The sequence below is a fragment of the Anser cygnoides genome, chromosome 6, assembly GCF_040182565.1.
Source record: "Anser cygnoides isolate HZ-2024a breed goose chromosome 6, Taihu_goose_T2T_genome, whole genome shotgun sequence".
Classification (NCBI taxonomy): Eukaryota; Metazoa; Chordata; class Aves; order Anseriformes; family Anatidae; genus Anser; species Anser cygnoides.
Window position 1 is genome coordinate 13,913,867 of NC_089878.1, and position 23,230 is coordinate 13,937,096.

Below are 23,230 nucleotides of genomic sequence, written 5' to 3' on the forward strand. Positions count from 1 at the left end.
AGCTGTGTTGTTTTACAAATCTAGACAGACTCTCTCTCGCTCTCTCTCTTTCTCATCCTGGGTAGAGCAAGGCTGGCTTTGTCTTCCCCTTTTGTCTTCCCACCTGTCCTGCACCCCCAGGTTGGCTCTCTGCAGGAGGAGTGTGGGATCTGGGGCTTCTCCTGTGCCCAGCATTGTGAGAGAGTGCACTGCACAGTCCATGGTGAACTGGCCTCTGTTGTGGGTGCCAGCAACTGCATTTGAAGTGCTCTCTGCACAAAAGACTATGCAGGATGGATTTCTCTCCTCCCTGAGTTGGGAAAGAGGAGTACTTCACTCAGTTTTGCTGCTGTTCTGTCCCACAGCTGGTGGCACCTGGCCTCCCAGAGCTTCACAGGTGGAAGTCATCAGTATCATTCCCACTTTGGAAAATGGCAAACTGAAGCAGAAAACACTGAGGTGATTAATGTCAGGGCACAGCCTAGGTCTCCTGGGCACCAGGCTTCCCACAGTGCAGCAGCTACCCCTGTCTGAGTTAGTGTGGGTGAGTATTCACATTTTGTTGTCAGAGCTGGAAGTCATGTCCACTGATGGGTTAATAAATGGCTAACAGTGTTGCAAGTGGAACTTCCCTGTATGTTGGTTTCCTCATAGCCTGCCTCAGTGTGCATCTCAGGCAGCAGGGACCTTGCACACATGACAACAGGGAACCCCAGTGCTGCATACAGGTGGCAGGAGACTTCCCTGGGACTGGCTGAAAAGCAAATCCCAGGAAACCCTCAAGGCAGGAGCAGTGTGTGGAGGGACAGCAAAGGTGGTCAAAGGCCACAGCAGAATGACAGAAGAGAGGGGTGGTGATGGGGAGCCTGTCAGGCTGCCCTGAGCTCCAACCCCAGAGCTGACCCCAACCCCCGAGCTGAAGTACGAAGCATATTATGAAAAAATTATTTGCTGCAACAGTGCAGGAGAAATTTAAGGAGTTAGTAAAGAAATCACTGAAAAAATTGAGGTAATAACTATGTAGCAGAATAGCATTTAGTAATTAAAATAATTAATCCTACCCCGGTATGTGTGATAGGATGGAGCCATGAATGCTAAGTTTAAACAGGTCCCTGCAGAAATCATCATTCCCAAATGTAATCAATCGGTTATACTCGCGGCTCGTCGAGGCGGCTCCTCCCCTGCCGTGGCACCGCCCGCACCTCGGAGGCCGACGGGCAGCCTTCTGGCTCGGCCCCTTCCTGCCCGCAGATGAGGGGCTCCAGTGATGGCTGCCCGGGGCAGGAAGGACAAGACGGAGAGCGCCGGGGAGCCGCAGGCAGCCCCGCCACCTCCCTCTGGCAGAGCCCAAAATGGCGGCCCCGCCGCCACAGCCGTTAGGCGCTGGCGGGACGCCCCCTGCCGTTACCCTCCCGGCGTTCACCTCAGCGGTACCCAGCAGCCGCGGGGGGGCTGCTTCTACTTTTCAAACTAACGCCACCTGGCTTCAAGTTGAGACAGCAACACGTAAAGGAACAAGCAACGGGAACTTAACCAAATTTTAAATTCCAATGCGCTCTTGGACCAAAATTTCAAATTTCAGATTTACATTTAAAAGCCATTTGAGAAGCAAAGGCCTCGGCTCGAGGGGCCGGCTCCCGCCTCTTGCTAAGCAGGAGCTGGGCGGTTAAAGGCCCCACTTCGTTCTCCCCGCTTTAGGCTACACCAGCCCTAGTAGCTGATTAAATTCACATTTCAGAAACTAACACATCAGTCAACCTACTTGCTAGTTCTCAGGATTTCACAGCACCGCTTCTGATCGTGCAAAAGACCAGTGCAACAGCAGGAATCTGGCTGGTGGAGAGAAAAGGAAACCATTATTTACATCATCACCACCACAATTAAAGAAAAAAAACATTTTCCCCTATCATATCTTCAGAGCTTTAATACAATATATAATGTTGCATTGAGGAAAAAATACTGATTTATTTTAAACAAACTAATCATTTGGAAACAGTACACAGTAGTACAATAGTTTCTAACAGGAGTTTAGATCAGTTCTTTACTTGTTTCAGATATTTAAAACCAAGAAATTGGCACTAACATTTCTTCAATTTTTTCAACACAAAAATACCCCATTAGAAACAATGGTATGGAAATGCACAGAAGCATTTCAATTAAGGCTCCTACAGTGCATGTTCTGTAATTAAACACATATTCTGTAAACTTTAAAATGTTCTAAAATTTTCCAAGTAACTACAACAACAAAAAAAGCACTGTTAAAACTCAAAACTCCATTGTGAGGCTTAATGAAATGAAAAGTACCTTGAAAAATAGGTGATTAATCTCCATTTACTTAAGTGTGATTTTAAATGGCAAACCTCAAACCTCATTCATTCATCTATGTTTATACTCAGGCCTTCCAAAAAATATAAACTGGAAAGGCAAGCCTGGTTTGAAATATTGATCTCATTAAGTTAAATAATTTAATCCCTGCTCAACCATCTAAACAAACTATTTCACAATGAGAACAAATCTGGCTCCCGGCTAACGTTGCTTTGTTCAAGGGATACTTAGGAGGCCAATTCCTTATAATAATTTCAGAAATTAAATCAAGCAGTGATGTTATTCATTTTCTTTCCTACACTGATTTGATCCCTTAACACTGTTGTGTCTAATCTACACACTTTATGGGAAAAACACACTTTATGGGAAAAACACACTTTTTATCATGCCAAGATGACAAACATCAATCAGCACAGACATTAACAATAAAGCCATTATTAATCTAATCTTCAGGAGCTCAGTAATTCCACCACATTTGAAGAAACTGTGATGTGCATTTCCCACCGTGGTGGAAACCTACGTGGGAACACTAAGTAGCGCTTCATCCCCTATCTCCTACAGCCAAATCACAAGAACTTCCAGTATTACAGTGGCAGGGAGCAGCACCTATCTCTCCATTTTAATGTACAATGCAGTGCCAGCTATAATTTAGCTCTAGAGTTTTGCGAAAATACTTAAGAACTGTGACAACTGACAAAAAATTTTAACGTCTCCTTCCCACAACAAAGTGAATGCCCTAGAATACAGCCAACGGGTATAAAAAAATCTCAGACACACACATTAAATAAAATAATGCAAAACTCAACACATTAAATAAAATATTAGTACTATTATAAAATACTAGTTTTGTGTGACATTTTCTCAGGAAATAGATTTCAAACTAGCTCTTGCCTATGTCTACTATGGAGACTGTTTCATCCTACAAGACATCTGTATTTATTCACATCTACAATGCTTTCATTTTGCCACTTTAATACCGAAGAAAAAGAACATTGGCTGTCATCATCAAAAACCACCAACTGCCACTATTACCACTACATCGCTATGCAGAACATTGGTTGCTGGAGGGTTTTTGCCTTGCTTTAATAACATCACCTAGTAATTTTAGTTTAGGAGAAGTTTCCAATTTCATCCTAACACAAAACAACAAAAATCCTTTGGGGAGAAATCATTTTCCAGCAAAACAGGTAGAAGTAGTAACATTTTTAACATCTGTGAAATTCAAGTTTCTTTAGAAAGACCTATGAATAACACTATTGCTCGTACCATACAAGATAAGGAGAAATCATTTTTGTAATTGTTATGCATCCTGACTATCAAGACATCACAGGACACACATCTTGTTGGCAAACCAAAACCACCCTCCTGTATCTAAGTATTCATTAGCTGACTGAAATGCTGTGAAATTAAAAACTTTTGTTTCCTTTACCTACATCAACTTGAAATAACTTGTTATTATCAGGATCTCTGTCAAGAGAACTAAATGAAGAAGAGGAAGAATAAATTGTTTTCTTTTAAGGAAATAGCAAAATCCCTGACAATCCAATCCCCTAGGTCTAGAAAATACTTTTTATGACAATTAAAACCAAGTATTATTTTACTATGCTTGCTAACTCTTAGCTTTTTTTTTTTTTTTTTTAACCCCAACTGCTATCAGAACGAGTCAAAAAAAATATCTGTCAAAAAAGCACTAAATAGTGGATCTTCTGTTTCCATCTATTTCCTTTGGCTGTCTAGGTAGCAACATTTACTAAAGCACCTTTACTTTATGTACTGATCTACTTTATAAAACAAAAAGCAGAAGTATAAAAGTTTTCAGTCACATTTGGATATTTAAAAAGTAGCATACATAAAAGATCCATCAAATATACAGTACAAAAATACATTTTTTGCTTTATGAAAGTTATAATACATGGTTACAATACAGCAGGTGTTGAGCCATCAGTTAGTTACAGCTACAAGGTGCGTGTTCCACACTATGGCTGGACTCTGGGTATGATATCTCCCTGGGGAAATTCCTCGATTTCAGCATGAAACATCAGTTCTAAAAGAGAGAAAAGAATTTGCTTTTCTTGAAAAAGTTTTACCTGGATATAATTTCATTATTCCAGAGAATTTCTCTGGAATTTCCTGAAACTTCATGCTTTTCTTCCCAGTCATAATATTAGCAACTCAGTAATGGGAAGACCCACCACTGTCTTTAGAAAACTATTCTTGCTCCCCCTAATTAACAGAATTAGTGATGACATTAGCAGCTGATCATAGGAAATATCATCCTGCATTCAGCCTGGACACATAAATTGATATCTGAAAGTAGACTGAGGGATTTTTGAAGTTCAGAGAGTGTCAGAACTAGGAAGGAAGATCTCCGTTTAGAGCCCGTTCATTTATGGATGTAAACGCCCTATGGATCCCAACTTAAGTTAGCAACACTAGAACACAGGACAGAAAGTATCATAAATGCTATTGCTCACAGCTAGTTGTCACCAAGGTAGTTCAGGCACGGGAAACTGCTTAAGGTCAGCAGTGAGGAACTGTGGAGAAATTCAGCTAGTCATGCTAAGCAGCTGATGGGGTAGTCCTTGTGGAGTTCTGTGCTGCTGAGGGCAGTTTTCTCTTCTCTGGGTTCCTTTACATGTGTACTGCGCCCTCAGCATGGGTGTCCCTTCTGGCTTGCTAACAGCACATTCAGCATATAGACCAGGCTGTGTTTGCCAACAAGTTGTCAACATGGTAAGATCACACAAAAATCTGCACGTGCAACAGTGCAGTTTTATCCACTCAAGTGTGAGATTCACAGACTTCTTTTTGCTATGCCATCCTTAGTAGATTAACATTTTTCTACTATTTCTGACAGGAAAAAATCCTAACAGAGTTTTGCTCTTGAAATTTCTGAAGCAGATTTTCTAATCTTTGTTGGCACCTGTAAATATCTGAAATCTCATTAAAAACTGGACTAAATCTTGCCATTGCCATTCTTGAATAAGTCTATATTATTTTTAAATGGCTTAAAATACAATTTAGACATCTATTAAAAATTTCATGTCCAATGATTGTAAAGGCTGCCAACCAGGACTGTTTAAAAAAAAAAAAAGTCATTGAGTTATTAAAAATAAGGAGAGTAACTGGTGCCAACTGAAATAAAGAATTGGTAAATTAAAATTCTAAAGTAATCTGAAGAAGCACGTTTAATCTTCTTTGGCCTCCCAAACACAAATCTGTGCTTCAACTCGTGATGCTCTTTGGTATGAGTTAACTTACAGCTAATACTTACAATTTGTGTGTACAGCACAGACTGAAGTCACAGGCTGCATGCATTTGATAGGAAAGCTTAGTAATGATACACCTTTTGGATCCAAGCTCCAACAACAAAAGGAAGAAGGCTCAGCATGTAGCAAAGTTGCTTCTAAGAAAGGGGATGACCTGTTTGCCCCCTCCTCCAACCATGACCGCAAGTACTCCTCATTTGATGCCCTGTTCTGCAAGCTCAAATTTTACTTCTCAAAGCTTGGGAGTTCCCAAAACTACTGCATTGTTCTGTTGAAAATAATACACAGGTGAACTCGAAATGCACTCAGCATTTGCAAAAGGAGCATTAGTAACATTGGGGAATTTTCTAAAACAGAAGCAGAATAGATACATTTTAAACATTCATTTTGTTGTTAAAATTAGTTTTCTAAGAAGAAAAGACAAATATTCTCAAGTTCCAAAAATCAGCCAGGACAAACAAGGTTTTTCTTTCCTTTTTAATAACTGCTTCTTCTTTAGAAGATCACACACAGACATCAGCATCCTAAGATGCACTTGGTTTTAAATGTTGCTAGTTCCTCAGTCACAACATTTCTCAGGACTAGTCCTGAACGCCCAATGCAGAGCACAGCCAATAAAAGCCCGAACAAACAACATTTAGCCTATTAGTATTTCCTACCTTCACTATGGTCTAGCTCTGGTCGGTAAGACAAGAAGATCCAACTTGCCCCAACTAGAATAGACACTACCAGATTCACCACAATCCATGGCTGAAGAATTTCTTCCTCTGTACCTGCCATCCTGAGAAAAGTACATCAACCAATTAGTCAGGTTACACACCGGTACATAGGTGTTACAATAATAATTTCAGCAGAGTATCATAAAAAACAACTTGCTAAGCCAGGTGTAAAAACACAGCTACTACTACCATCCTGATGGTTTTTCATTACAAAAGCCTGTTAAGGAAAGTGGATTCCAAAGACAGCAACTCAGCTAAGAAACCCCATTAGCTCACAGAAGTAATTTATTACGTTTCCTACCAGATGCTGCCATTTTCCGAAGGTGGTGTGTAGAGGTTAATTCTGTCACATGTCATCTGCTGACTTAAGGATAAGATAAGAGCAGTGAAGTACACTGGAAGAAATGGAATTGGTAATGTCAGGTATAAAGCAAAATAAAACAAAAAAATGCTGTCTTATCATGACATGATAATTATCACTACATTTTCTTTCCTTTCACTCCACTGCTTCCAAATGAATACTGCCTCCTTTACATGATACTGCCTCCTTTAACTCATTCTCTCTTCTTCATCATTCTCCCCAAATCTGGGAATTTTGACCCATTAAAGTCTGGTTTCTGCACTTTTGCAATCTATCAGCTACATCAAAGGTGTCATCTTGTGATTTTGTTTTTTTGCTACATTTGTGTTCTGTATTCAAAAGTGGGAAAAGAACCATCTCAGTAATAGTCCCACTAATGCTATTGCAAATGCTTTAAAAATATGCAGTGTTCACAGCCCTTGAATGCTATTTTCAACTACGTAGCAAGTCACTTACTCTAAAGCAGAAAATAACCATGGAGGAAAAAATTAATGAAAATAGAATGTAGGATTTCTCCAGTTACCTTCTCTTCTGAGCAACTTCCTATCCACTTCAGGATACTTACAGAATGAAGCTATTGCTGCTGGGTCTAGGGTAAGAAAACCCCTCAGCGCAACTGATGCTTTCGCCAAATCAATCCTGATTACAAAAAAAAAAAAATTCATTAACACAGCCCAATAGGATAATAATAGATAATAATATTGTTCCTCTAACAGTATTCTATTGTTCTTTTAATTTTTTTTGAGATATCTTTTTCTGTCTCTTTTACCGTGTCTTAATACACAACTATATTGCACACACATGCAATGATCCTTACTATGCCAACCCAAGAAAGTTTGAAACTAAGGAGGATGTTTCATGAGTTTTGTAGCTTTCTCACTGCAGTCATTTCTGGAACAGGGAGAATCTGGAGAGATCTGCGCTCTCTCTAATCCTTGCATTCATTTCAGTGTCCCCACAACAAACTCAGTTACGCTAATGTAACTGCTTGCAAAGCTTACACTGGTACAGGACCAAATAGGAATAACTCAGGCCTCCTCCCTGCCACGACTCATTGAAAAAAAAGACAATTTTTTCCATAAAACAGACTCCTCCCCTGGCTTACCATGCTGCCCTGGTAACAACCTGTCATTAAAAGAAACACCTATGAAACTACTCTGTTTATGGTCTCTTTGTTCATCTTTCTGTTCATTTCCACTCTTGAGCCATAAGGCTCAAGAAACCCCAGCTGAGCTGGGAAAACTGTTTATAATGCTATGTTGCAAACCTAGCCGGGGAATAGATTCACATGAAAAGTAACCTGACAGAAACAGTAGTTGTTCTCCACCCCTCTGCCTCACAAAAACCACCAGCTCTCCTATTTGGTTCTCCTCCTGATTACACAGACAGCACAAGCACATTGATACAAGTCAGCAGGTAATGGACAGAAATCAGTAACGTAAGACTGAATGCAAAAGCACACCTTTTAACTATACAGCCATCCATGTGTAAAATCATTCTCCAAGTGTATCACATTAAATTAACAACAGCAGATCAAAATATGCCAGACAAAGAAGGAAAGAGCATATTGCATACAAGTTACACATGCCTTTCAAATGCAAACAGGTTTTACCTATCAAAGGCTGAGACTGTACTGATAGACAGCAACAAGTAGAACAAACTTTGAGCTGGGTATGCTAGAGTCTTATACTGCTGGAGCAGGTTAGAAACTGTGGAAAGTTGATTTCCTGCCAAAATGTAGATAACAATGATGTTCCATACAGCATACCCAGCAAGAAAGCCGTGGGTAAAGAGTCCGATCACCCTGAATGGACAAAAGAACATTAGAAAAGTTTAATGCCTTGAATTAAAGAACTACAGATGCAAAAAGCCTATGAATCCACCCTTTCAACCCTGCTGCCATGACAGCTTGTTTCTGAGTGTTTTTTCTGATCTAGTTTTAAAAATCCTATGTGATGGGACTTCCGCTTCCTCCCTTGACAGGCTGCACTGGCACCTGAGCTGTCAACCAAGAAAAAACAGTTTTCACTGATCCTATTGCTAGTTCCCATTTTTACTGCTCCAAGAGTCAAATACTTTCACTCCACACACGCTTCCATTTTACCTGTAGCTACTCAAGACCACTGCCTCTTTCACCTACACAAGACTTCTTAATCAGTCCTTGAGAGAGAGTCAGCCTTTTCAGAATTTCCTCAAGCTGTCATTACCCTCCTTGCTAACAAAAAGCTGAGAAGCAAGCACAGGTTTCCAAGTAGAAGACACCAGAGATATGAAAATGGATGTCATCTTCCCATTCTGTATCACAACACAACCACTTGTATAAAAATTCATTTTTTGCTACTGTGTGCAAACTTATGCCCAGTCCAGTTCCACTCCTCCCTCTTTTTCACCAACCAAGATTTTTCATTGGGAACCATCTCAATGCATCTATTTTCATTCTGGTCATATTGTAGCTGATGGGTGAATCTCATTTCACAACTTTTTTTTTTTTGGTAGGTCCCCAGTATTTCTGTTATCATATTAGTCTCTTTCAATTCAGATTTTCTCTGAATCTTTGCAATACAGCTTTCTTAGTTGGCTCCAGCTTGTTATTCTTTTTACATGTTGCATTTCACATGTGACATCTTGACTAGAAACAGGTATTATTGTCAGGAAAAAAAGCTAAAGGACTGAAAAGCCTTATACCAGTTGCATCCCCAACCGCCACCTATCAAAAATATTCAAAATAAATAAAGATATATCACAATGATGTGAAAAAGGAGCTAACTTCTTAAGAAGGAAAAAAAATACTGCTTATTTATATCAAAATGTTAATCTATCACCTGAAACTTCGGTGCACTGAGAGGGCGACATCTCTAGTGGTCCACGAAGCTTTCACATCCATAAGTACATTGATATTTTCAGTGGTTTTAATCAATTCTGCACGGTCAGCTGCTTGAAAACGCCCTAGATGGATGAGGAAATTAATTTTAGAGACTACTGTTACCTTCACCCATCATTTCTATACTAATGCTTGAACTTCCTCCTGTGAAAAAGTATCAAAATTTCCATCAGATTTCTTCTCCCCACTTCCTAGTCTCTGTCAGCTTACATTCGTATCAGTATGCCTTTGTCAGTGTGATATACCCTGATAGATCAGGTTATGGATTTACAAATGCGCAGCACACCTTGTGTAATTACTTAGCGTTCCCTGCTACAAAACAAACAAACAAAATCTTCTAGTTGAATGATTTTTTGAAATACAGTAAATACTTTCTCCTCAATATACTGTGACAGTATTAAGTTAAATAAGCTCAGTTCTGTACTATCAAACAGCCTTTTTCTTCCACAGAATTCAAAAATTCAACTAAACATGCCAGCAGAACAACACTAACATTCACTGTTGAATAATTATAATGTGTATTTACTTACAAAGATTTTTTTTTTCCTGGAAAACTTAGTTTTTAAATTCCTCCCACTAGTGCAATACTTGGATTTTCAATACAATTATATATTTTTTAATTGCAAGAATTTCCTTAAATTACTTAAATCACATGATACACTTACGATTTTTTTCAACAAACACCTTGCTAACAGGCTGGCTAATTCCAGTGGGAGCAGCAAACACAGGCTGCTGATCTGGGCTCTTTCTGTGCTCATCTTCAATGATGTCTTCCTCCTCCACCTCCAGTTCATTGGAACAGTGCATTTCTGCTGGCCGAGGTTTCCTATTATCACAGGACATACAAAGGAGCAGAAAAAGAACAAGAAGTAAAATTTAAATGCTGAAGACTTCTATGAACATTTAACATGCCTAACTTGACTGACAAGAACAGATTAAAAGGATTAAAATTATCATGGAGTTAGCTAACTAAAACCATAAAGCTAATCCTTAATTTTTGGGGTTTTCTTTCGATTTAGATACCTTCTTGTGTCAAAACACTAAGGTGGGAAGAAATACCTATCAAGAGATTAACAGTTAAAAAAAATACATACAAACTAAATATAAGGCCAAGAGAATGGATGCTTGTGGTAGAAAGGTGAATAAAATGTTTTAAATTCATAGCTCTTGGAGAAAAGACGGATATGAAAGCAGTCGTTTCTCAGCAAATTAAGAGAAAAATTGGAAATATGAAAGTATGCAGTTATACATTCTAATTTTTCAGGTATGTGACTGAAACATTAGGCTTGAGCTAATGCATTCTGAACTGTACTGCACCCAGGCATGCACAAATCAAACAAGTGAAGGAAGTTAGATCCTAGCCCTGGAAGGGACTGCATGAATACAATTTATTTTACAAGCTGAATGGTATCATGGACATTTTTGTAATGTGACACAGTAAAATGTTAATCAGCCATTTTCACTATCGCAGTTGTATCAAATCATAAGCTATACTAGTTTCATCTCACTTTGTTCTTTTTCTCTGTTTGCGGATCACTGTTTCTTCAGCTTCAGGAATATCCATGCCATTTCCATTCTGAAATAAGGATGCAACATTCTGCTGGGTAAAAGAGGTCTCAGAATCTGAAGATTTAAAATAAGACACATGACAATTTTATAGCTTTCATAGAACTGGAAATACATTCACTTAAATGCATAAATAGTTATTATATAAAACACAGAATCTAAAAACAGAAACTGAAACTCTAAGCTACCATTCACTCAGATTACCTCCAACTGTTACAAGAGCATCTGATTTGAAATGTTTTACACCAAAATGCAAATTGGCCAATCATATTTCTGTCACTGATTTTTTTCAGTCTACGGTTGTTTCACATACCAGGAGGCACTTTCTTCTTTTTGCGTTTCCTCTGAGGAGGGACATCATGAGGTTCAGGAGTTAGGGGCTCACTGCTTTCAGACTGACGACGAACAGTTGCTTGGACAATGCCATCTGAAAAGCATAAGAAAAGCTCCAGCAACCTGAATTTAGAGACACTGAGAACACATAATAAAAGTTGCTATTTGCTATATTGTGCAGAATATCTATGCTTGCTCAGCTTACAGCTGATGAAAATGTATTGGCCAGTAAATATAAGAGCTGGGAAGCAAATGCAGTTATAAGATTATATAAAGTGAAAACACACAACACATTTCATCCTGACAATTTCATGCCGGGAGGAAATATAAGTATCCAAGAAGTAGCATGATTCAAATTTGGGTATATAACTGAGGACTGACTGAATGGAATCTAACGCTGGAAAGAGCAATTCCTCTATAACCTTCCTTTCTATATGCAAAGATAATACTGAAAAGGACAGAAAAATTAACAGTTTGTTACAAGCTGATTCACTCAGACAGATAAACATTAAGGCAAATTAGTGTAAAAAAGGAAATTCAAATTAATTGCTAAACAAACAGCCCTAGAATACAGGAGGAGCAGGAAAAAAAAGCAATGCTGAAGAATGTTTACTCCAGCCTGAGAGAAGAATTACTATGCTTTGGAGGAACTACATTTCCATGAGAGGTTAACATGAAATTTCATCAAATATTCTAGCAGCAGTAGCATCAATTTGCATCATTTGATGTAGAAAGACAAGCCTTTTTATAGTACTTTCAAGTACTGCAGTTTTTATCAATAACAACTCAATCTACTTGTTTTCACTTCAAGCAACAGGTTTCCCCACCTTTCATAGAGTTTTACTGTGCTAAAATGCAAAATTAACCAGCAAAGTAATGGCCAAAGTAAACTGGCCATAACTCAGCTTACTAAAAAAAAATCACAAAACTTGATCGTTGGGAAGCCCTGCTAGCAACAGCTCTACTTATTGCATGCAAGAGTCTTATAATGAGTCTGCCATTACATACCATTTTAATCAAATAAAGGTTTACTTATCAAACCGTCACATGGTCCCAAGTCAACTGATTTAAAGAAATTCAGTAAATTCTATGAAAACATTTTGCATTATCAAAACAGATCAGACTTGTAATTTTGCTTAAAAGGACATCTTTATTCAGCAGATCCACTTCTTGTAAAAATACAAAGCTCTAGTGTTAGTCTTATTTCAGACTTTTAACACTCAGAAGATAATAGAACAGTCAACTTGTAACTTTATTTGGCCTAGGACTTCTTGAGACAATTTGTTAAATGAGTTTCATTTAAATTCATTCAAAAATTCAAGCACTTAACACACTCAACATTGAAAGCAGCTTACAGATGGAAGTGACTAGTGAAGTATCAAAAAATGTTAGAATGGAAAAAATAAGAGGAATAAACATTAAAGCTTTTTTTTTTTTTTTTTTCAGTTCAATATCAAAATTTGCTCTATTAGCAGTACTGAGAATGGACCTAGGGAAAAAGAGAAGGATTGAAGTTACTTCTGTTAGAATTACAGACTTGTTCTAAAAAGACAGACAGCACTGTAGGCAAAAAAAAACGCGGACGTACAACATAAAATCAATTACTATAAATTAGCTGAGAAGAACACTATTCAAAACCAGCACAAGACTGAAAAACGTGCATCTGTCAAGAGCTTGTCTACAGTGTAGGTCTCACCCAGGACAATAAATCCAGTTTTCAGTCTTGGCAGGACCTTACCTAATGGAGTCTTTCCTTTGGGCTTTCTTTTTTTGGGTCGACTGAGTGGAATTTCATCTGCAGAACATAAAGCATAAGTCTAGCTACACAGCATGGAGAAACCTCCATTTCCCTTTTTTAACAGTCATACTATTGCAAGTTCAGAAAGGTAGTCCTTTTTACAAGTGAAGGCATCCTCTACCTTTTACAGATAAGATGACAATTCACCAATTTACACAAGCAGTTAGGGTATAGAAGATAGTAGGAAAACAAGATAGGAAATCTGTCTTAAGTGCGAGAGAGGTTAAATATGCATATGCACGTGTTATATGAAAAGCTGAAATATTCTGAATAACGCTCTGAAGAATAAACTTCTTGTTTAGAGCACAGTGACATTCCAGTTACCTTGATTCCACGTAGAAATAGAAATCAGTAACGAAAACAGAGTACTAGATAATTCTCACAGTGGTAGTCCAGGTATCCATGCAATCTACATGATTATCAGCCTGAATTTAGGAAAAGCATAAGGACCGATCTTTAAAGAGAGGATGCAGTGATGCCAAAAGGAACTATTGATGTTTACGATTCTCTTTTTTTGCCAGAATAACTCACCCTGGTTTCCACTTCACATTTAAGAAGAAAGGTGTTGAAGAGCAGTGTAAAAGGAACAAAGGTAAGAAGAAAGTTAGTTTTGAATCAATTGCAATTCATGAGATTGACATTCTCACTACTTTTTATTTATTTCCTTATCCTCATCCCTATTTCTTTTTATGAACAATTGTGTACAACAGGGTTAGGTGTACAAAGCAATCATCAAGACTCAACACTTTGACTGTGCACAGTTTCTCAGTTGGCTAGCTGTAGATCAGATTAGAAGCTGTAATCACCTGGATAATTAAAACTCGTTACTGCTTGGTATGTAACAAACCAACAAAAGAAGTTATGAAACATCTGAACACATACATTACTAAAAACACACTGTCTTTATACATTGTCAAAATATCACATTTGCCTTATGGTACTTTGAAGGAATCTCACATACCACACCATAAAAAACTATTTAATTGCCTTTCTTTACGCATCGCCCATTAGGATGCTGGAAAAAAAATCCCAAATTTCTCCCTATACTACGTAAAAGTGATAGATGCCTATAACCCTGTTTGATAACACCTAGTCTGAATTCAAAAATTCCTATTATGAAGGATTTGTAATTTAAATAAACTACAGAACATGAAACAAAGCAAAGATCGAGTTAAGGAAGAAGAAATTGAAGGACATCAGTAACACTGAAGTAGATGTAAATAAAACTGAAGCTGCTATTTGTCAAAATCTCTTTAAAGAGTTTACCTCTCTGAATATTAAAAATGAGATAATACAGTAAATTTTCTCAGCCTCTGTAAAACTTTAAAATGCTTTGTATTCCTTGTAAGGGATTCTGGAACAACAAAGTAGCAAGAAAAGCAAGCATTTTTAAAGCCATTATGGCTACGCAGATACCTGTTAAAATCCTTTTTCTCCATTTCATTACCTTTAAAAACAGCAGTACAGAACCATGACCAATTCCATAGAATGACCTGATCTTACCTTGGCACTGGAGGGAGGGCGCGCGGGGGACACTGAAAGATAGAGACAAAAGTCAGCTTCTGTCAGTGTGAAACCACCTCTTTTCTGAGCGCCTGTTAAACCACTTCACAGAAAACAGCTCCTTCCAGATACGGTCTGAACATACTAAATGTGTTTTGCTACCTATGCTTCTGAAACCAGATTCTAAGCACCTCATACATAATCAGGTACAGACATACATAAATAGTGAGAAACTCCTGGTGGACACGTTTCATAGATGTGTACAGCGTTAACACAGGAAAAACATGTTCTTACCACAGTTCTGATGGGCACTGCACTGGGGACATTCACCTAAAAGCTATGTGTAAGGTGCAGCTTGCATTTCAACCTCACTCCAATAATTTTCATTGTGCATAGAAGGCACTGTGTTCGCCGGTACAGCTTGCCAGTCATTCTACTTAAATAACAAAATACTGCAATAACTTATATAATTGATATACTTGCACAGTGTATACCACGAGCAGCGTATTTTCTATTAATGAAGTTGTAAATTCAGAACAGAACAATACTCAATTATAAGAAAAAAATATAAAATAATCTTATTTATAGAAATTACTTATGAACTTTGCAAATATTTACCAAGAGGTTAAACATAACTAAAAACAAGTATATCCTGTTAACAATCTAGAACTCTTATGCTGGATGATCTCCTCACCTAGGAAAAGGAAGGTACTTTCAGATTTTGCATTATATAATTATATTTAAGAGGTACACAGGAAGAAGTATTTCCCACGTTCCAAAAATTCAGTTGATACCAGAAATAAAAAAGACTGTACAACTGGCAAGACTCAAGGATCCAGAAACTTACCACTTGTTTTTTCCCCATATCATCTGAAACTCTTCCCTGCAAGAGGCACTGTGAACAGTTCTCTACTCCTGACGCTGCTCACGCTGAACCTCTGCTAATTCTGAACTAAAAATAAGCTTCTAGAAGCCAGGATTAGCTGGATGTGAACCTTCCTGCCCCCAGGCTAGGGTCCAGTACTACTCCTGTTTGAAATGACTGCAGTTTGCACCGGGAGTTCTCCATTGCAGCAAGAGGATGTCCTAAAATGTCCTAAATGGTGCCTGTACTGAATGCCACAATTCCATATGCTGGTGAAGGTTCAAGTGAGCAAGTGCTGCTAGGTTTGCTTACCTTACACAAACGAAACACCTTGCGTAAGGAATCACTTGCAGGATTAAGCCTCCAGTCTCTAAGCTGGATTTTGGCCATGCTGAAGACTGACAGCAAGTGCTACTCACACAGGTAGGCAGCAGCACACCCTGACCAGCATCCAGCAGTGGCCAGCACTGCTCTCACCATACAGGCACACAATAAGGGAGAAAAAACATTGATAACATTTAAGCTCAGAGCTCATTGCTTTTACTGATTCCTAGTTTTTTGTGGTAGTGATTATGAATTCTTTAGAATATTTGATATTTTCAAAAAGTAAAGTCCGACAGCTTTTATGCAGCATTCACTGCCTGTGCAGTAGCGTATCTCTACTCGGTTACCTTCTGCAAAACAACTGAAAATGAATTTCTGTATCATTTATTTCTGACAACAAAGGAAATCACATGCAAGCAGCTAGCAGCTAATACTCATCTGTCCCACCTGTATGAAAGTCCCCAACTCTGCCACACAAATAAGAGCTTTATTTCCTTGAAGTTTCCAGTTTCTCAGAATCCGAAGGAACTCACTGCAAACCCCACAGAAAAGGTGAGTTTGGGTGCAGGTTTCCAGGGATGTTTTGTTACTGACGGGAGCTGCTGACCAGCCTGCCACAAAGCACACACTCACTGCCTCACTGCAGTCCTGGGTTTGCTGGAGCCACAGGCAGGTGGCAACAAGCCTGGGAACTCTCACTCAGGAAAAAAAAAAAATCTACACAGCTCCCCAGGTGGTCTGTTCAGAGATGCACAGCAAAAAACACCTTTACTTTCAAGTTCGCCTCACGTAAAACGGCACCAAGCAGACGCATTTACTCTGCGAGTGTGGTGAGGGGAGCTGCTCTCCTCAGGGGTACCAAGGGGGCAATCCTTCAAACTCGAAGGTTTAAGAACACCTAACCGCTCTTTACGGGTTTAAAGCTTTTTGCGCACCTTTCTTTGCCAACGTGTACGAAGGAGAACACGAAAACAACAAGGAAGCCCTTGCTCGCCCTCAGCGAAGGCGAGGAGCATGGGGGGGGCGGGGGACAGCGGCATAGCGGGGACGCCGCACCGCACCTCCCGCCTCTGCGTCCCGGCGGGCACCGCTGCCGCCCGCGGCCGGCCCCTACCCAGCCGCCGCCGGCCCCTACCCAGCCGCCGCCGGTGCGAGCTCCCGGCCCCGCAGCACTGCGGACTCAGGCGGACGAGGAGGGCGAGGCCCCGGCCCCCAGCCGCCCTCCCAGGCAGTCACGGCAGCCCCGCCGCGGGCAGAGCCGCCCCGCGCCCGGCCCAGCCCCACGGCGCCCTCACCCGGTCGGGGCCCGCCTGTGGCGCCGCCATGGCCGTGAGCGCCGCCGCCGCCGGTCTCCCGGGCGCCGCGGGGAGGAGCCGGAGCTCGCTTCCGCCACGCCTCGGCCCGCCCGTGCCGCGGAGCCGGGCGCTCCTCGCTTCCCAGGTTGGGAGGGGGGGAGCCTGCGGCACAGCAGGGAAAACACGGGTGCCGAGCTGCCCTCACCGTGGGGCCACTGACACCCTTTGCGAAATGAAGTTAAAGGGGGAAAAAAACCACCCCAGGGCATAAACGCCACAAGTGCAGCGTTAGGGACAGCTGCCTCGCCGTTGCTGAGCGGCACAGCTGGCACCAGTCTTTCCCTCTCTGCCTGTACTTACCCCACAGCCTTGGGATGGGGGGGCTCTGTTCTGCTCTTTCCACGTTTGCTTCTAACCAAGGAGGGCTAGGTCTGACTTAACAACATGCAGACATGCTGACAGCTGCAAGAGGTGGTTGGGAGTAGGCTTGCTACGTGAATAGTGTCTCTCTAGCCTGTGAAACTTGCTCGTGTGGATTTTCTGCAACATGAGCTGGGCCCCCCTTCAGAGGGCAATATACCTGTAATGCGAGATGAAGATAATAAGAAACTTGTTTGCCATAAGCACTGCACCCTTTGATGAAGGGACGGTGCTGCTTTAGATTAAAGCAAAAGGAAAAAGGGGCTCCAGAGTCTGTGTCCCTCTTTAACAAATCGAGATTGTGGCAGTTTTTACTCACTTGAGCTGATGGGACAGAAGAAATGCTACACGTAGTGTGAGGATAACTGGTTTCTACAGCCATTTTTCTTGTGGCTGAGACCATGACCCTCCTGTCTTAAAAAGTAAATATGATAAGTAGCAAACATACCTTTATAAATAATACTCTTTGCTCAAAAAATATATTCTGGACCAAATAAGTAAGACTTCCAGCATGTACAAGTATGACAACACCAGGGTGACTCTAATAAAAAGGAAGCAGGGAAATGATTTTTTGATTTTTCTATAGTTTTGAATGAGTAAATTATATGAATACAGGCAACAAAATATATTTTCCTTTATTCTTGTAATTGAGAGTTTGCAACATTTCCTTTTTTGTACAAAAATGGACACAATTATAACACACTACAATTATATCTCCTGTAGCAGCTTCTTTCCTAATCCTCTTCCAAATCCCTTGCATACAAATTCTGACAATCCTGACATTAGGATTATTCGTGAAGCAAAACATAAGCTATAATCTTTTTGAAGCTGCCTGCCACTCAGAATTATGGCTGAGTATCTGAGCATATCCACATTGCAGGGACCCACTGGGGCTCATCCTGTGCACGATGGACTGCAGATAGCAGCTGCGCAGATGCTTCTTGTAAATTGTCATTCACAATCACTTGATCAAAAAACTGACCAAACTGATCTTCCATTTTCTTAGCGGAATCCTCCATCTCCTGTAAATCTTCTTCCTGTGACATACAATAAATGCATAAAGCTCTAGGATCGTGTAGATAAACATATTTGCAAGGCATCTGCAGAACACCTTGGGCCACATAAACAAGAGGCTCCAAGCCTCTGAAACAGTCAATTGCCATATCTTTCCCAATGAATTATCTTGTGTTTCAGCATGTTCCATTTGCTCCCAAAAGCACCATGTTCTTATATTTTATTTCCCCAACTTTCATGTTTCTTCATCATTGCAATTATGATTTTTTTCCATATGCAGTTATACACTTTCTCCAATATTTTAAGATCCTAAACTGGATTATTTTCATGGAAACAGTGGTGACAAATGCACTAGACGCACTGTAAATACAAGCTACATATTTCCTACAAGCAAGATTTGTGTTTTATCTAAAGAACTCACTGTGGAATTGATATCAATACTGCAATACACTACACAGCATTACTATATATACCACACCAATATATTAAATATTTAAAACATGGAAAAAATATCTGATTAAATCACTGAAATGAAGTACATTCCATCTACACAATTCAATGCAAACAGTAAATGTGTTGAGTCAAGTCTTGTTAAAAGTCAGTTAAAACAAAAAATACACCAAATAGTCTCCTAGTTTAAAGGCGTTTGATGCAAATGCCTCAATACCCTACATACAAATTACAACCCCTCTACTTCAAAGAAAATTTAGAGCAAAAGGCAAATAAGATGACAAAAAGAACTTAGATATGATCCTCAAGACACTTTTTAAAAAAAAAGATGTTACCTAGCAACATAGTAGAATGCATTATGTTCTAAAGTGTAGTAAATTGTGTCTCTTCCATTTCCAAATCTCACCTTGAATTTCATGTTCACATAATAATCTGTAATGATCCTGGCATTTTTACGAGTTTGCCTCATGCAGCTTATGCTGGATGGCTTGATGAATATAATATATGGCTTCAATTCATGAGTCCGGGCTATTTGGATGCCCTGCAAATTAAGAATAAAAAGAAGTTAAAGTATTTCAAGTGTATTCATCCCAGCTTTATTCCTCCAAAAAGCCAATTGTTTACAATGCACTATTATCTCCAGACCTAGCAGTAATCTTTTCCACGAACACCTACTTGAAAATGACCTCACTAATAATCCCTGGAGCAGACATTATTAAGCAACTATAGCATACTGGTCATTTAATTCTGCTTGGTAACCTTATTAGGAGATGCTTTCAATGCCTATGAGTGTCTGGACATTGTCACTAACAAATCAACAACATTAAAGAGGAATCTGACTTTTTTTTTCCCCCTTTAAAATACCAGGTAGCTACCTGTAAGAAAGTACACCTTTACTCCACAGAAGAAGAAAATATCCTGCTTTTGGTAATCTCTGTGCTGTGTAACATTCCCTGATGCTAGCAAGCATTTTGAAACTACTCCACTGCAAGCAGTGGAAGGAACTGAAATAAAGAAAAAAGATAGAAAAAAAGAAAAATTGCAGCATGTAAACTTGGCCAACCTGTCAGATTTAAAATACAAGTAGGCAAGTACACAGTAATTCTCCTACCTCCTGGTAGTTACTAAAGAATAGTAACGTGCCATTGCTTCATATCCTTACTAAATCTTGCCCCAAAGTCATACCCTAAAAACTGATAGTGGCACATACGTTCAAGCAACAAGATGACTTCTCTCCCTTCTCCTCCCTCTTGTTTACGGGAACTGCAGCAGAAGAAACCTATGGACAGTTTAAGAGTCAAAATGAAGACTGAAGTGAGGCCTCATCTGCCCCTGTAGCCATGTGGATTTTGAATAATACCCCCACAGGTGATGTAACTTAACTTTTATTTAGAATAACGCAAACTATTGCTAACCTAAGGCTCTGATTAGCTCTGTGTAAGTAGAGGGAAGTCTCTAGAAGCGAGTGAGTTGTGGTCATCTCTTTACATTCCGTTATAAGTGATGCTCAAACCCAGCAGCCTAAACAGCTCCTAAGTACTAAACATAAAAATAACAGATACGTTTAAAGCTGCATCCAGCAAAATCCTACAAGTCTTATGCGCCTTCTCAAACAGTTAACATCTGCAAACTGTGGTCCTTAGATGAATTGTAGTCTACGGAGCAAGCATTCCCTTGAAGTTCTTGTAGAGCTATTTGGTTACATGGACCAGCAGCTTACTCACAGCTGTTAAGTTACTTCCAAAGAGAAAGAAATGCATAATATAATTCCCTATTTTCGCTTGATTAAGTTGTTGCTTTTCCTAAGGGTGTTTGGAGATTGCTAATGGAAGCACAGAGCTCTTAACTAACAGACCTTGGAAAAACAGGAAATACCATGCAAGAGCTTCCACATGAATGAATAATCCTTGTTGTAAGCAAGTATGAAAACTTTTCTGCATCACTCCAAATGATAATGCAGCTGTTGACTTGGAAACAAATAAACAAGAGAATTAGGCAGATCTGTATGTACCTGTTGCTGTAGTATTTTTTCCCCACCACTAAGACCCATGCAAAGAATGATCTACTATTAACGAGCACCATAAGCTAACATGAAATACAAGACAAACCATCTAAGAGTGTTCCAGTAGCTCAAGAGTGTATATAAAATTATTTTTTCCTTCCAGGAGATACCAGTTGTAGATTCCCTACCCCTTTACAACTCACCTGTGGTTCTAAATCTATTACACAGATCTTCCCTTCATCAAGGACTGTTCGCACTGCATCAACACTGGTACCATACAGGTACCCTTTGTATTCCCCATATTCCAGCATCCTGCAACAGTGGCGAGGAAGAAGGAAAATGAAAGAGTGCTTGAGTCTGAAAAAGGTTCTATTTAAGGTTAAAACATTCAGATCTAATCCACTGATCAAGAATGAGTAATGATAAAATGTAAGGAACATTGCTGAACAACCTCCACCCTTGCTCTTGCTTGCTACACTGGGCACAAAATCAGGACTATTACAGCTGATCTGAACATCTCAAAGCATGCATTTTTCTACTTCTTTTGCTATTACAAATGATGCGTTCAGAGGTTGTGATTCTAGTATAAAAGGCTTTACAATGGTACAGTACTAATAACTTCATAAATGGGAAGATCTCAAAGCACTTTGCACAGCTAAAGGACTGTAGCTTCTGGTACTAAGTCGGTCTGTCTTAGTACAGAGACCGTTGAAGCATACAAAGGAGCAGACAGTTCTGAAAGTTTGGCCCTTACAGTTCAGGTGCTTATATGAAGATGTCATGACTGCAAAGGTTCTGCAGTGGAGATGTATGTAAGGAACAGGCCTGAACTCTTCCGTTTTAGAAAGAACTCCAGTTCTAAGAAGGGCTAGACTCCTAACTTACAAATGACATCACATGAGCTCGGTAGTGGAGATCACACTTTTAGAAAGATTCCAAAATTGATTATAGAGGAGCTTATTTGCAACTGCTTGAAGAGTTTGAGACAACGGGCTCAAGTAATTTGACCAAAATTTACACCAAACATACGGCAAGCATACAGAGAGGAGCCCAGACCCAAGCCCTAACTACAAAACCATCTTTCCTTGGAGCATATTATAGTTTAAATAACAAGAGTGTAATTTATCTTCGTTACCTGTGGCTGTACACCATGTTTTCAAAAGTTTCTTTTGATACATAGTGATATTCACGACCATTCATTTCATAACTCTTCTGAACACGAGTTGTGTCTGAAAGTAGAGATGGGATGGAAATCAATTGCAAGTAAGTTCTTGTAATATTGTAAGTGAAAATGTGACAGCTTTCTTGAAGACATATAACAATATTTACATAAATAATAAAATTAGTTGTTTTCATTTTTTAGTCTAGAGTAAAAACATTGTCTGCTACTGGTTGCCCAACAGTAAGTGCTTGAATGGAAGGAGAGTGTTTTAATCTGAATATCAGCGGCTCAAACCAATCAAGAACTGCTTTTGAACTGGTACGCACAATTGCTTTTCCTCTTGAAGTAAAGCTAACTCAAGTTCGTCCTGAAACATTCTGCCAGCCTTCCCACATTTACAGTTTACTCATTTTTTAGATCCTAAGCATAATAGAATTCCTAAATTCTCCATGAGATTCAGATTCATATATTGCATGATTGGTTTTCCAAATGAAGAACAAAATAACCGCAAGTAGAGACCGTTTCTATGATTATATCAGAAAATAAGCTGTGTCTAAGTCTCATTCAAGACCAGAATGCTAATAAGGAAAGCTGCAGAGCCTATTAAGCACCAACTTCAGATGCCTTCATTCTCATATCCGATCACTTGAATACTATGAACTTACATAATTCATAGCCTAAGAAATATTCTTATTTTTTAATCTAGAAAAAGCTCATGGCATGATTAAACAGAACCACACAGATTTACTGCTGTGTAAAGTTCTAATGGTTTCAGGAGCTGAAACTTGAAAGTATCTTTGGAGGATTTGCCAAAATGAAGAGAAAGGTAGTATTTTAAACTACTTAAACCCTTATAAAACCAAGCAACTCTGGCTTGCAGTAAAAACCAACCATGCAGCAAAGAGCGTATGAATACCCAACCACAAGAGATAGGTACCTGACATTTCCTAATCACCACTTTTGG

The 23,230-nt window shown here is 39.5% G+C and overlaps 2 protein-coding genes across 11 annotated transcripts in view; both read right to left on the reverse strand.

Moving 5' to 3' along the window:
* Positions 1 to 1,508: 1,508 nt before the first annotated feature.
* On the reverse strand, positions 1,509 to 17,572 carry TMEM237 (transmembrane protein 237). 2 transcript variants are annotated; one of them, XM_048047106.2, is made up of 13 exons: positions 17,219 to 17,263; positions 14,735 to 14,766; positions 13,763 to 13,773; positions 13,172 to 13,228; positions 11,414 to 11,527; positions 11,043 to 11,157; positions 10,200 to 10,360; positions 9,476 to 9,599; positions 8,266 to 8,457; positions 7,219 to 7,292; positions 6,594 to 6,687; positions 6,233 to 6,354; positions 1,509 to 4,348 (listed from the first exon to the last, which is right to left on the reverse strand). In XM_048047106.2, exons 1-13 carry the CDS (start codon positions 17,246 to 17,248, stop codon positions 4,281 to 4,283), a joined length of 1,194 nt encoding a protein of 397 aa, XP_047903063.1. In that variant the 5' UTR covers positions 17,249 to 17,263; the 3' UTR covers positions 1,509 to 4,280. The 2 variants fall into 2 exon arrangements, with proteins under 2 accessions (XP_047903063.1, XP_047903061.1); XM_048047104.2 differs by lacking the exon at positions 13,763 to 13,773 and having other exon boundaries at positions 17,219 to 17,572.
* A 676-nt stretch (positions 17,573 to 18,248) lies between these two features.
* Positions 18,249 to 23,230, reverse strand: part of MPP4 (MAGUK p55 scaffold protein 4) — a 28,606-nt gene continuing 23,624 nt past the window's right edge. For 8 of the 9 annotated variants that reach the window (XM_067000020.1, XM_067000019.1, XM_048047099.2 and 5 more), the window contains 5 exons: positions 22,240 to 22,333; positions 21,308 to 21,416; positions 20,313 to 20,381; positions 19,509 to 19,643; positions 18,249 to 18,675 (listed from right to left, as the gene is read on the reverse strand). In XM_067000020.1, coding sequence (XP_066856121.1) covers positions 18,484 to 18,675; positions 19,509 to 19,643; positions 20,313 to 20,381; positions 21,308 to 21,416; positions 22,240 to 22,333 — 599 coding nt within the window. In that variant the 3' untranslated portion in view covers positions 18,249 to 18,483. The remainder of the gene's footprint in view (positions 18,676 to 19,508; positions 19,644 to 20,312; positions 20,382 to 21,307; positions 21,417 to 22,239; positions 22,334 to 23,230) is intronic. The other variant, XM_048047095.2, reaches the window with a different exon arrangement.